We start from the raw sequence: 14532 nt of genomic DNA on the forward strand, positions 1-14532 counted from the left end.
TCCTCTGGACTCTCTCAAGCTTCTCCACATCCTTTTTGAATTGTGGAGCCCAAAACTCCGGCTGCGGCCTCACCAAGGCCGAGTACAAGGGGAGAATGACGTCCCAGGATTTGCTCGAGAAGCATCTATGGATGCAAGCCAGCATTTTGGTCGCTTTACTAGCCGCAGCATCGTATTGCAGGCTCATGTTCGTCTTGTGGTCAATGATGACCCCCAAGTCTCTTTCTTCTGTAGTGCTATCCAACGTAGCACTGCCAAGCCTATAAGGATGCTGCAGGTTTTTCCTCCCAAGGTGGAGAACCTTGCATTTTTCAGCGTTAAACACCATCAGGTTCTCGTCCGCCCATTCGCTGAGCTTGTCCAGGTCAGCCTGGATCACCCGCCTATCTTCTGGCGTGGGTGCTTTGCCCCAAAGTTTGGTGTCATCGGTGAACTTGGCCAGTCCGCTCCTGACTCCAAAGTCCACATCATTAATGAAGATGTTGAACAGGATGGGTCCCCACTGGTCACAGGGCACCCGATGAGTGACTGCCATCGATTACAACCCTTTGGGTCCGACCACGGAGCCAGTTTCCCAGCCAGCGGATCGTGGTGGAGCCAAGGCCACAACCGGCCAGTTTGGCCAAGAGGTGATAGTGGGATACCAGATCAAAGGCTTTTTTGAAGTCAAGATATATGACATCAATCACTTCTCCCTTGTCCAGGTGATAGGTCACCTGGTCATAGAAGGAAATGAGATTGGTCAAACAAGACCTACCCGCAACAAACCCGTGCTGGCTGTCGGTCAGGATGTTAGCCTGGGCCAGTCCATCAAGGATGGCCTCCTTAATAAACTCTTCTAAGATCTTCCCCAGGATAGAAGTCAGGCTAATGAGCCTGTAGTTAGCCGGATCCACTCTCCTCCCTTTCCTGAAGATCGGCACCACATTGGCCTTCTTCCAGTCTTCGGGCACTACACCAAAGCGCCACGAGTTTTCAAAGATCCGTGCCAGGGGCTGGGCTATGACGCTCGCCCGCTCCTTGAGTACCCTGGGGTGCAGATTGTCAGGGCCGGCTGACTTGAAGGTATCCAGCTTCTCAAGGTGTTCCTTCATGAGGTCAGCATTTATGGAGGGTAGGGGATCCCCATCACCCGGATCTCCCTGTCCCATAGCAGGCATGGGCATCCCATGGGACTGATGAAAGACTGACGCAAAGTACCTATTTAATAGGTTGGCTTTTTCCTGGGCGTCAGTTGTCAGTTGCCCCATCTGGTTTAGCAGGGGTCCAACGTTGCCCTTGCTTTTCCTCCGGCTCCCCACATATCTGAAAAAGGACTTTTTGTTGTTCTTGATGCTTGAAGCTAGTTGGAGTTCAGTTGCAGCCTTGGCTTTCCTGGTTTGCTCCCTGCAGGACCGGACCAGTGCAGAATAATCCTCCTTGGAGGTGAATCCTTTGTAGGCTTTCCTTTTTAGCTACAGCAGGTCCGCTAGGTCCCTAGAGAGCCAGGGGGGCTGCTGTGCCTTCTTGCTGCCTTTCCTCCATGTTGAAATAGATTTAGCTTGTGCATTGAGGATCGCTTCCTTGAGAAGCAACCACTCTTCTTGAACTCCCATCTCCCTGGGGTCATGGTCCCTGAGGGCCTGACCGACAAGCCTCTTGAGCTTGTCAAAGTCGGCTTTTCTGAAGTCAAGGACTTCTGTGTTGCTGACTGCCTTGCCAGCTTTACGGCAGATGGTGAAGGTGATCAGCTCGTGGTCGCTGTCACCCAGCTTCCCATCGATCACTAGGTCACCGATTAGGTCGTCCCCCGTAGCCAGTACCAGGTCGAGCAGCGCTTTGCCTCTCGTTGGCCCATAGACTTCTTGAGTCAGGTAGAGGTCATCCACGCACGAGAGAAAGCTTTGCGACCGCTCGGATTTTGCTGAGTGATCTTCCCAGGAGATGTCCGGGTAATTGAAGTCACCCATGACAACCAAGGTCCTGGAGCAAGCGGCCTCAGTCAGTTCCCGGGTGAACTCCTGGTCAAGCTCAGGACTTTGAGTGGGAGGTCTGTAGTAGACTCCCACTGTTGTGTCCCCTGTGCCATTTTTCCCATGAATTTTTACCCAGAGGGTCTCTAGGTGTCCATGCCGGTCGCCAACATCAGCTTGCAGGGACATGTAGCTTTCCTTCACATAGAGATCTACACCCCTGCCCCTTTTGTCAACACGATCCCTCCTGTACAGGGTATAGCCCTCTATACCCGTGGTCCAGTCACGGGTGGAGTCCCACCAGGTCTCCGTTATCCCAATGACATAATTCTTTGCACTGAGCAGGAGGACAAGCTCCTCCTGCTTGTTACCCAGGCTCCTGGCATTAGTGTACAGGCAGGGAAGTGTGCCCTTGGGGGCTCTTGCCTTGCCCACAGATTGTGCCAGGGCTGGGGCGGGGGTGGGCTCCCTTAAGTACCTTGGTCTGCTGGCTTTGCAAGGGTCGCTCAGCAGGCCAGCAGTGGCAGTAGTCCCCCCATCCCCCAGTGGGCTTACTTTAAAGCCCGGTGGAGCAGGTCAGCCAGCCTGGCTGAGAAGAGCCTCCTCCCCAGGGGAGAGAGGTAGAGGCCATCTCTTCCCAGCAGCTCGCTGTCTCTCTCTCCAAAGAGCGGGCTGTGGTCATGGAAGCCAAAGCCTTCCCAATAACACCAGCGCCGCAGTCTTTGGTTCACTGCGTGGATCCTCCTCTCCCTCCTCAGCCCATAGCCCGAGACTGGGAGGATCGACAAAAACACCACCTGAGCTCCCAGACCGCTAAGCTCCGCTCCCAACTCCTTGTAGCACCTCATGACCTGGCTGGGGGTGCTCTGAGCCGTGTCATTGGTGCCCAAGTGAATAAGGAGCATGGGGTAGTGGTCTGTGGGCCGGAGGAGCTGTGGGATCCTCTCCGCAATGTCTCGGATGCGGGCCCCCGGGAAGCAGCAGACTTCCTGGGCTAAGGGGTTGGGGCGGCAGATTGCCCCCTCAGTGCCCCGCAGGATGGAGTCTCCCACAACAAACACCTTTTACTTTGACTTGGGGAGAGCGGGGCAAGTAGCTGCGGTTGAGCCTGGGTTGCCTGCGGGAGCTGGCAACTGAGCAGGCTCTGCTGGGGCTGCAAGAGGTGCGAACCTGTTGCTAAGCTCCAGCAAGGGAGGGGCTTTGGTGCGGTGGGCCTTGGGGCCCTTGACCACCTTGGTCCATGCCCCTGACTGGACAGAGTGGGAGGTCCCAGAGTCCTCCTTAGTCGTGGAGGGAGACGGTGCTCTACCCTAAATTTTAACTCTGGGGCTATAACACCTGATTTGAGAATTGAGATTAAACCAAATATAATTTAAATTAAATTTAAATAAACTTGACATGTGTTCAGCTTGATTTCATTCAGATTAAATGCATATTACAATAAAAGAACTTTAGATTGAATTTAGGACAGGTTACATTTGATTTAGATAGATTAGAGTTAAATTTGGATTGAGTTTATATTAAGATGATATTTTCAGTTTGGACTGAGTTAGATTACACATATACTAGATTAGGATTAGACTGGGTTTGGAGTCCAGTTAGATTAGCACTAGATTAGTTTTGAGGTTGGGCTGCCAATACTTTCAAGGGAAATGTTTGTCTGTAAAAAGTTTTTAGCCTTTAAGCTATGTCTCCAACTGCGACTTCTGCTCTTGGCCCTCTCTGTGATGTCATCAGAGCCTAAGTGAGTTGAATTAGCAGTGACATTACAATTATCTGATGAGGTCACAATGGGTGACTCAGCCTATATCCCAACGACCTTGGTCCTGCTGGCCCAGAGTAGCCGACCTCCTCCCAGATGACAGAGGACTCAGTCTCAGAGAACAAGGCCGAGAACATCTGCTTAGTCAGGTTAGCCCATGATTTGGAGGCACCATTATTAGAAGGGAAACTGTTTTTAGAGGGGAAAAACAAATTCTGATTTTGGGTAAATCCAGAAGGACTGCCCCCTAAATTCAGCAGGGTTTTTTTTTTCTGATTTCAGTGGAGTTTCTCACTGAGGTGAGCAACTGTTTTTTCCCTTAGAGAGTTCCAGGACCATCAGGGATTTATATACATGCATATATTGTCCAGAAGAAACCTGAAGGACGAACCAATGGTTGAAAGGATGCAGGTTTAGCTAAGCCCTGCTAGGAATTTCAGCAGAACCTAAGGGAGTCGGACATCCAAATCCGTTTGAAAATTTGAAGGCTCCTTTGAAACACCTACTCACAGTTCATGTATCATTTCTCCTACCTTCCTTTCAAGCCCAATTACAGGTGTAACGGCCCATTAAAATTAATGGAAAATTAATACAGGGTCAGGGGAAGAGGACAGAAACTTTATATAGGGGCATATGTAGGAGAGTAGGTCATGGCTCTGGGACCAGATTGCCCATCTTTAAATGGAAATCATTGACAGCTAAACTGAGGGAAGTGTGAGGTACAGAGACTGTGCTGACAGTGCCCCAGCTCTGGTCTTCCCATCTTGGTTCACAAAGCAGGAGGAACAGCCTTGAGGATAGACTGTGGCTTGTGCTATGCAGCAGCTCTGACTACATTTGTGATTTTTCAAAGCAGCTCAAGGGAATTGGGTCCCCACTTTTTTTTTTATACATGTTAATACTACTGGAAGCCTAAGAGTTTCCCTATTGGTTCCCAGATGTCTTCAGATACCCCTCCCCCCCTAACAATTCCTAGCTGTCCCCAGCCATCGTCTAAAAGCCAGATGTTCCTATCCTAACATCACTCTCACTCCAACCCTATGGCCTTACATAGGTTGTAGTAGCTCCCCTGGGAAGCACAGGAGGTTTGGGGCACCATGGCTTTACCTCTGCCTTCTCCTCTCTCCAGCCAAGGATGTCTGAATTAGAGAAAGCCTTCCGTAAATTTGCAACATACGGGGACACGGCTGCTACTGGCAATGACATGACATGCAAGAACTTCTCCAAGCTGTGCAAAGATTGTGGTGTGATGGATGGGAAAGCTGTGACCAGCACGGACGTTGACATTGTATTTAACAAAGTCAAGTTAGTAGGGGGCAGACTGGAGATGCAGCTGTGGGTGGGGGTGGACAGCGGGGAGACTGAGCAATGTGGATGTTCTACGATTTTTGCTGGCCTAGCAGCCCCTTCCCTCCCCCTCCAACCTTGCTGGGAAGTGCATGAGTCTCTGTCTCGCTGCAGGACCAAGGGCGCTCGCACCATCAACTTTGCTGAATTCCAGCAGTCCATGAAGGAGTTATGCGGGAAGCGCTTCAAGAGCAAGTCCCCTGAGGAGGCATTGCAGGCTGTGTATGCACTGATAGAGGGCAAGGACCCAGCCAATGTGGGAGTCACGGTGAGTACCCCAACTCAATCTCTCATGCCACATGTCACTCCCAAGCACAGCATCCTGCCCACTGCTTTGCCCAGAGCTTACCATGAAGTAATGTGCCCAGAGTCCTCTTCCCCTCACACCTTTTGCTTAAGACCCCACCTGCAGCAGGCAGGACTATCCCAACACAGAGACTAGAAAATAACTGGGTGTGGAATTAACTTGGTGTAAATGTCATGGAGATAGCACCCACACCCTGAGGTAGGAATGTGCCCTTGGTCATCCTTGCACCCACACAGCCCCCCTCCCCTTTGGGAGAAGATTGATTGCATTGTAAGCCTATCCTCTATCTTTGGTGACTTCTGCTATCCTGCTCTCTTACAGAAAGCCACCGCAGTTGGTGGGGTGGAAAGGCTGACGGATACCAGCAAATACACAGGTTCTCATAAGGAACGATTTGATGAGAGCGGCAAGGGGAAGGGGCTGGCTGGCCGTGAGGAACAGACTGATAACAGTGGCTATGTTGGGGCCTACAAAGGATCTGGCTCCTACGACAAGACACATTAAGTCCTAGAACCGTTCTTAGGATAACCCTACACTCCAGTTGTCCACTGTAACCTGAGAGGGGAGGCAAGTAAATACCTCAGGCTCACTGCGTCTTGGCTTGTGTGCATCTCTAATTCCCAGATCTGGGATTGCAGGGGGCAGGACAGGTTGGGAATATCCAGATCTGAGACTGGATCTAAGGATGAAGAGGTGGCTTTGGCTATGGTCTGCTTGGGAGGGGTTCTCAAAGAATTAACAGTAAAGGGCTTATGTAACATGGCTGGGCTTTCGCAGGTGCTCTTCACAGCTGAGACGGAGTTGGGTCTCTTAGACATCTCATTAGCCAGGGAGGAAGGAACGGGGAGTCAGGACTCCTGTGTTTGCCCTTTCAGACCACCTGTGTGACCTGGGGTAGATAGCTTCATCTCTCTGTGCCCGTTGCATTCTGTGTAAAATAGGATTTGGACACTGGGGTTTGAAAGCAGAAGGATATTGGCCCTATCTCAATAACTCCAAGGTACTCTTCCTGGTTGTCTCTGCTGTGGGACTGGCATGTCCTGATACAGAAGGGCCAAGCATGCCATGCCCACCAAAGTCCCCCAACCAGCTTCTACATTACCCTGAGGCTACTCCAGGCTTATTCCCGGTACCTGCTTTCATGCCTTTTGTCCTGGGAGGGTCTGAGAGGTTCACAGGCCCTCTGATGCTTGGACTAGCTGTTGACATGGTATAGACAAGCTGCTGGAGCATCTCCCCTTCAATTTAGCTGGGTAACTGAGTCACAAATCTGACCCTTATTCTGTCCCATGAATTTTGAGTCTAAATGGGCCATCCCCAGCGGCATAGTACGTTAGAACCAGGCTAGAGAAACAAGATGCCTCTAGGCTATGAAGAGCAATGGTCACAGGAACATAGAGCCCTTTTTCACTAGGCTGTTGTGACCAGGGTACAAAATGCAGCAGTCTAGCACCAGAGCTGAATGGAGGGAAATGTCAGTCTGGCAGCTGAATGGAGGGAAGTGTCTCATTATGGAGGGCAGTCACCCAAGTGTCAATGTGCCTTTATACAAAGTGTGAAAAACTGAGCGCTGGCAAGGTTTGGAAGGTGATGCCTCCAGGTTCATAACAAAGCTTCACATACTTCATTTAAGGAATGGGGCACACCATGTATCAAGCTGCCAGGTTGACGGGGTTTGCTGTTTCCAGTTCTTTTGGAACATTTCCCCATAGCAGTCCTAATTCACACTATTACCTGGCCCAAAGGTTGGCTCTTGCTCCATGATTCTTCTTAAACTGGGCACAGTCAGGGGGAAGAGCCCCTGAATGTGAGGTGATCCAGTAAAGCTGCTGGGCATGGAGGACCTGAATGATTTTTCAGGGAATAATCACCTCCACTGGTGGCATTGCTTTCCCCCTAATTGCTTACTTAACCTGGCTGTACCCAGTTCCTACAACCACTTCTCTCCAATGACCCCCAGGGTTGAGGCAGAAGCATAGAAGGGCCTCCCTAATGGTATGAATGTGGGGGGAGGAGGGGCCTTCCGGCTAGTCTAAGTAGGAGGCTACATGTTATATTTGTGAATGCATAGTAGGAAGTAGCTTTCCCACTGACTCAGTGTTCCCAGGGGTGTGCCCTCAAGAGCTGTATCCTTGAGAGCAGTGTCCCTGCGAGCACTGGGGAACTGGTGTAGACAATATCCCAGAGAACATGGCCTCTGCCTTGTAGCAAAACAATGAAAAGGGGAAGAATGACCCCAAATATAGTTTTAAACTAAATTCAGTCTAATTTGCTCTAGCCGTCACCAACCATTCTAAGCATGATCCCCTGGTTATTACAGGGTGTGAAAGTGCCTTATCTAACCACATTGCTATATCTGAACAAGTTTGGATTTCTTTTTCTGTTGGGCATTCACTCGGAGATTCCCGGGTTTATAGTGCGTGCTCTGGGGAGAATGATAACATCCTTGTTCTACATTTTGTCCTAAATGATCAGTGACCCCAGATCTCACTGTGCTAGGTGCTGTGCAAAGCCTGAACAACTCTTCCTGCTCCAGAGATCATTTAAATATACTCACAACTTTAACTCTGTCTTTATATAGCTCTTGGTGGACTATAAAATAATGTAATATATTTTTTGATAAAAGTAATCCTCTAATTTACTTATCAGTTACGTATAATCATAGAATTACAGAGAAGCAGGGCTGAAGGGAGGAACATGTCAGAGGGCTTAGATTTTTTTAGCATGGGTATGGATACACAACCCACTTACCACAGAATGAAAGGGCAGAGGGGGTAGGAGGAGATGCAGGGAGGGACTTTTTGGCATGTTAGCTGTTTGACAGTAATTGCTTATGCATGTGGTCTTACCTCAAGATAAATGGAAACCCTTAGTGAAAGGGTGCAGTAACCATGGGTTAGCTATCACATGCCACAAAATGTGTGACCATGGACCGGTACCACGGAGCAGAACACAACACTTTTCCTATTTTCATGTCAGTTTCTCATACATTCTCATCTTATGACACTAAATTACAGTACATAGTTCAGCTTAATTAATGTTTGTAAACTGTTTTGACATCCTTGGAGTGCAAAGTATTGTTGGAGAAAGTCCTGCAGCATAATATGTAGTACAAAGCAAAAACAAAACCAGTATTGCAAAACAGTGCAAAGTAAAGTAGGAACATATGGAAAAATAAAAAAATTTCACTCTTGTGTTTCATTGCTGAACTCAGGCTAATCGACACAAACACAGAGGCTGTCCCCTCAGTGCTGCTTGTTTCAGAACGTTGTGTCCTGTACCATACTTGAAGCAAAGTACATGTAAATGAAAGGATAATAGGCCATTGTCCAAAAAAGCTATTGCACCAGATGAAACAATCATAGCACATTCTCTCATAACTCTGTTTTCCATGGCAAACCAGTGTTTTGTTTATACAATCAGCAGGCAACTGCAGTGAGTGTAATATTTCATAGCTACTTATTACTGCTTGTGGACTCTCTTATTTGCTTCCTGAAACAGCTCTACTCACTGCCTGCAGTGTGCAGAAATAATTCTGACTCAAAAGTTAAGAGACTGGATTAAGGTAACTCAGGTCTCTAAACATACCTACATGAGACTCTTATTTCCCCACCCCACAGGACATGGTTTTTGGACAGACTGTGATCCTTTTTTCCCCATTCTTGTGCTTCCTGGTTTCTGGTAGAATGGGTGTATCTGTCTAAGAGGAAAGAGGTCTCAAGCTACATATGAGCTGAGTACTTTGGCTCAAATGCAACTCAACCTTTAGACAGGTATGAAGCGGTTAAGTTAGCTGCGTAAGTAAGTAGCAGTACAGTTCACATACATGGATTTTAGATCTTACTCCCTGGGAAAGAACGTAAATCATGATAAGATCAAGAACAGCAATTCTCTTACCTTTTAACTCAGTGGACTAGTGGTTAAGACAGTTGTCCAGGTAGTAGGAGATCTGGATTGTAGCCCCTCTGACCAGAGGGTATTTGAATTGATATCTCCTACTTGCAATAAAATGCTTAAACTGCTAGTCATGCACAGGTGTTGCCAAGAGCATCCTCTAGCACAGTGTTTCTCAACCTTTTAAGTAGCAAGTACCCCCTAACTTCTGAAAATTTTAATAAGTACCCCAACACTCAATTTTTCAGGGGATTTTATATTTACAGACTAATGTGTGCCATATGTTGGAAGAAGGGTTGTGTATATAAGGCTGTGATATGACAGATGTCTGATCTGGTGTGGGTAAGGTTGCCATCTTTTACACCAGGGGTGCACAACTTAAGTGTGTACTTGGGCTAGAGGTGATGTTGGCCAAAGCTAGAAGGGCTGAACCCAGGGCCATGCAAAGCATGGCATGCCAAATTATTACTGGGGCATGTAAACTGCAGTGCAATGCGTGGCACACCTTATTTTTTGCCATAGTTTTGAGAGGAAAAGAGGGCGAGAAACGTAGAGACAGAGAGAGAGTGAGTATTGGGATACCCGCATATGCCCCCCCACCTGTGTCTTGTATATCCCAAGGGGTACATGTACCACAGGTTAAGAAACTACGCTCTAGCACACTTGTTGACCCATTGGGTCACGAAGAGGGGAAAATATGTGGGTCAGCAGGGCTGTGACTTGGTAGGCTTAAAACCCATTTTACAGGCGCAATGGTCATAGATTGTGATTCTTATTCTGGCTAGCTATGGTGCTTTTACACTGAATAATTGGCAGTGGTAGATGCTGCCCCACTGACTCAGGAGTTGCTCCAGAACCTAAGGCCCCCTCTTTTCCAGGTTTGTGCCTGTCTCATTGAGCCATACTACTTCTTGCTTTGCTTTCTTTCTGGCGTCTTTCCCACATCTTTCCCGCTTAGCTATACAGCAGACTAGAACCAACAAGAGGGGTGGAGTGGGGTTACTTTTTGCTAATGCCTAACCCATGGTATAGTACTTAGGATGAATTACTATGAAGAAAGAAACATTTATAGGTTCTAACCACTTCTAGATCTCCCACTCCCTAAGCAAGTACCCTACTTATTAAGTGGAAAGGTCCTTCTTAGTCAACTAACATATCTGGGACTTACATGGACGTTTTGTGTCTATCCATGCTGGAAAACAGGATCACTGCCAAGTAGAAAAGGCTGGCCCAGATCCTTCTGAGCATGCTCAGAAGGATCTGGGGAGTTAGTAGGGAATATGATATCAAAATCTGTAAAAGTGGCTTAAAATGCCACCCATGAACTTTAGATATGATATGGACTTTAGGTGTGTAATTGTCACTTACCCATCAGAGGGGAATTGTACTTGGGCTTTTGTGTGGAAGGCCTCTAGATACTCTAGCAGGCAGGGGCATGTGTGGGAACCCCATAAAACTGCCTCTCTTTGGCCTTTTCCCCATCATGGTGGACTGGGCCAAGCGGCAGCATTATCTAGGACAGTGGTGGGGAGAATCTTTTTGGTATGAATGCTATAAATTAAACCCAGCACCTTCTCTGAGTGCTATTCCAATCCTCTTTCCCTGCCTCATCTGCTGCTCTACTTTCTGGTCCCTGCCCTATCTTCTGCCCTGATTTCTGCTTCTTGCCCTATCAGCCACTGGTCTACCTGCTACCTCCCCAATCTGCTGTGTGCCACACAGAGGCTGCCCATACCACTTGTGGCATATGTGCCACAGGCTCACCACTCCTGATCTAAAAGATCCTTTCAGGAACTGTAGTTGGGAAACTATCATTATTGCGCTCTGTTTGTTGCCCCCGCCCCCCCTGCTAGGGGACAGTTATGAAAGTGTACTGGGTTCTCGCATATTCCCTTATTCCTATCTAAGACTTCACTGGCCACATTTTGGAAAGGTGTGCGAGTCCCCTTCAGCTCTTGGAGCTCAGCAAACCACAGCAAGGCCTCTTTAGAGCTAAATTAAATACAAACATGGTCCTCATTGAACCATCCAGTCCAATTCATTGCTAAAGAAAAAAGCCATGTGGTCCCTGCAGAAGTTCTTACTGAGGTCACTGAATGCCTGTTAGGGATGCAGCACTCTCAGTTTCTCTTCCCAAGGAGAAGGCTGGGTTCTCAGGTTTAGTCCCTCTCCAGCTCCAGATTAGATGATGAGGAATACTAAGAACTAGTTTAGACGGTCTTCATGGTCTTTGACAAAGGTGTTTCAGATGCTATTCTCTATTCTTAATACATTATTTAAAAAAATCTGAAGGGTTCCATGCTGCTATACAATTCAGGGAGGTATAAGAGCTTTAAGAAAGAAGAAAAACTTCTGGAAGAAAAAAGGCTAGATTTCTCCATCACTACATCTCTCCAGGAGACCTTCTCAGACTTAATGGAACTGTGACAGAAATCTCCTCTGTCTCATTCTCTCCCTCCGCCATCCCCACCCCACCAGCACATAGTAGCTTCTTCCCAGTTTTACCCCTGCAACCTGATCCAGTCTACCTAAACATTAGAGTAAGCTATTGAGCAATACCTCCTAAACAATGTAGAAACCTCTTCATTGTAATAGACTTGTGTAGCATTGCACAGACCTTTTACCTTCTAGATTTATGCTAAACATTTTGGTGGAAAAAAAATCTCCTTTATGGCAAGAGAAGAAAAAAATAAAACCTCTGATTATAGCTGGTCCAGAACTTCTGGATTTCTTTCAAGCATGGTTTTCCAAAAATCTCTACTCTTTGGAGATATGAACATTAAGGGCGTGTCCACACACGCAGGCACGTGTGCTTGCAGAAGCTTAAATAGAAGTGGTGCAAATTTGAGCCGGAGCTTTTTGCCTCAGTGCATGTACCCAGACATGTAGTTTGGTGTGGGGCAAATTGTGCCACTTGAGGCAAAATAGCCCTGCCTGGCTCTTCCTGGATCTGCAGCCAGGAGGAGCTAGAGTCTGGGGCCAGCACCTGTGCTGTCCCCAGGCATATATAAAGCTGCCCTGGCCAATAGCTCAGGGCTACTAGCTCTCAGGAGCTTCTGGGGCCCAGCCAATTGGTACCTGTGGACACTACCCCTTGTGCCAGCTGGACTGCTGAAGCAGTCCTGAGATTTCCCTGCACCCTCTACCCACTGTAGCAGTCTAGCAATGGGGGCTGCTGCCTGGCTGTGACCTGCTGTGCACCTGCCAGACCCAGACAGGGATTGCACAGCTGGTAGAGGCATTTGCCCCTCTGCACCAGCTGCCAGTGGGCTGTGGCTGCAGAGTTGGGGCATGGATCGGGGAGGGGGCTTGGGGGCAGGCAGGGGGTGGGGTTGGGCAGGGAGATCAGGTAGGGTCAGTGGCGCTCCCCCCTATGGTCCCCTCCCCCCTCATCCAGCCCTACCCTACTCCCTACTTACCCACACTGGAGCCTAGGTCCAGGTCCCTGCAGCTGGCATGATGCCAGCCCTGTATGGGCAGGCAGTGTGCTTAAGCACCAGGGCGAGGGCACAGCTTTTTTCTGCTGTGATTTCTTTTGACCCTTGATATCCAGGGGTCTAATTTTGCCCCTACGATGTAACTTTGCAGCATGGGGAACATTTCTCATTTCTGCACGCGTCTCTTGCAGTCTCTGAAAGGGCGTTGAGATGCTGCAAGATGCACGTGCATGCTTGTCTGGACGTGCCCTAAGAGGACAATCTAATTTTTCCTACTCTAGACCCTGGTTTATGTATCACAAAAGAAACTTCCCTTTTCTGCTAGGTTTATGGTGTTGTTTATGGCCCTCAAGGCTACTTGTAGATAGGAGAGATTTCCTAGATTTCATATATATTTGGGCTGGAAGGGACACCAGATAATCATCAAGTCCAGCCCCCTCCCTCAGGGGCAGGAAGTCAGCTAGGGTCATAGGATCCCAGAAGGATAAACATCCAAATGTCTTGAAGGCGTTCAAAGCAGGTGCTTGAACCTCCTCTGGCGGCAGTCTATTCCACACCTTGGGGGCTCAAACAGTGAAGAAGTTCTTTCTTATGTCGAGCCTGAATCAGTCACGGCGGAGTTTGTGACTGTTCGATCTTGTCATCCCTTGGGGGGGGGGGGCTCTGGTGAACAGACGTTCCCCCAGATCCTGACGAGCAGCCCTTTTACAGGTGACCACCAGATCACCCCTGAGCCTGTGCTTTTCCAGGCTGAATAGCCCCATGGCTCTCAGCCTGTTGTCATAAGGTCTGTTTTCCTGACCTCTGATCATGAGCGTGGCTCTCCTCTGCACCCTCTCAAGCTTCTCCATATCCTTTTTGAATTGTGGAGCCCAAAACTGGATACAGTACTCCAGCTGCGGCCTCACCAAGGCCAAGTACAGCGAGAGAATGACGTCCCGGGATCTGCTTGAGAAGCATCTATGGATGCAAGCCAGCATTTTGCTCGCTATACTAGCTGCAGCATCGCACTGAAGGCTCATGTTCATCTTGTGGTCACCCATGACCCCCAAGTCCCTTTCATCTGTAGTGCTAACCAGCGTAGCACTACCAAGCCTATGTGCATGGTGCAGGTTTTTCCTCCCAAGATGAAGAACCTTGCATTTCTCGGTGTTGAACACCATCAGGTTCTCGTCTGCCCGTTTCATGAGTCTGTCCAGATCTGCCTGGATCACCCTCCTGTACTCAGGTGTGGATGCTTTACCCTAGAGTTTGGTGTCATTGGCGAACTTGGCCAGTCCACTCCTGACACCAATGTCCCCATCATTGATGAAGATGTTAAACAGTATAGGCCCTAGGACAGAGCCTTGTGGGACCCCACTGGTCACAGCACACCAAGATGATTGGCTCCCATCAACCACCATCCTCAATTGTGGAAGGATTAAAACTGTTGCTTTACCTTGAGCAGGAAAGGGAGGGTGAATAAGCTTCAGATTATGGCCTGTTCCTATTGTATGCAGCTGTTAACTCTGGAAAAATCTTTATTTGTTCATTCTGCCGTCCCAAAAATAAGGTGTTTCTCTTGTTTAGAGATATGTGGTACGTGAAAAAATGTGCATAACATAACATAAAACATAAATCAGGGGTTTTTTTTTGAAAGGATGAGTCTGGATGAAACCAAAGAGAAAGACTCAACAAATACGTTCTGTAAAAATTCAGCTTTTTTCTTTCTAAAAGCTGGAACAGAAGCAGCTGGGGGACCTTTGGGAACAAACTGAGAGCTTTTGTACTTGTGTTCGTGTGTACTGAGAGTTCTGGTTTGTATTAAAACGGGTACAATGTGACACTGGAGGG

The 14532-nt window shown here is 48.3% G+C and overlaps 1 protein-coding gene across 1 annotated transcript; it reads left to right on the forward strand.

Annotated features, from left to right (window-relative positions):
* The first annotated feature begins 3731 nt into the window (after positions 1–3731).
* Positions 3732–5872, forward strand: LOC149868414 (tubulin polymerization-promoting protein family member 2-like). The gene is made up of 4 exons (XM_090037219.1): positions 3732–3863; positions 4844–5019; positions 5176–5329; positions 5690–5872. Exons 1-4 carry the CDS (start codon positions 3732–3734, stop codon positions 5870–5872), a joined length of 645 nt encoding a protein of 214 aa, XP_089893345.1.
* Positions 5873–14532: the final 8660 nt, after the last annotated feature.

This window comes from Crocodylus siamensis, chromosome 3 (assembly GCF_052110815.1).
Source record: "Crocodylus siamensis isolate JL-2025a chromosome 3, ASM5211081v1, whole genome shotgun sequence".
NCBI classification, from domain to species: Eukaryota; Metazoa; Chordata; order Crocodylia; family Crocodylidae; genus Crocodylus; species Crocodylus siamensis.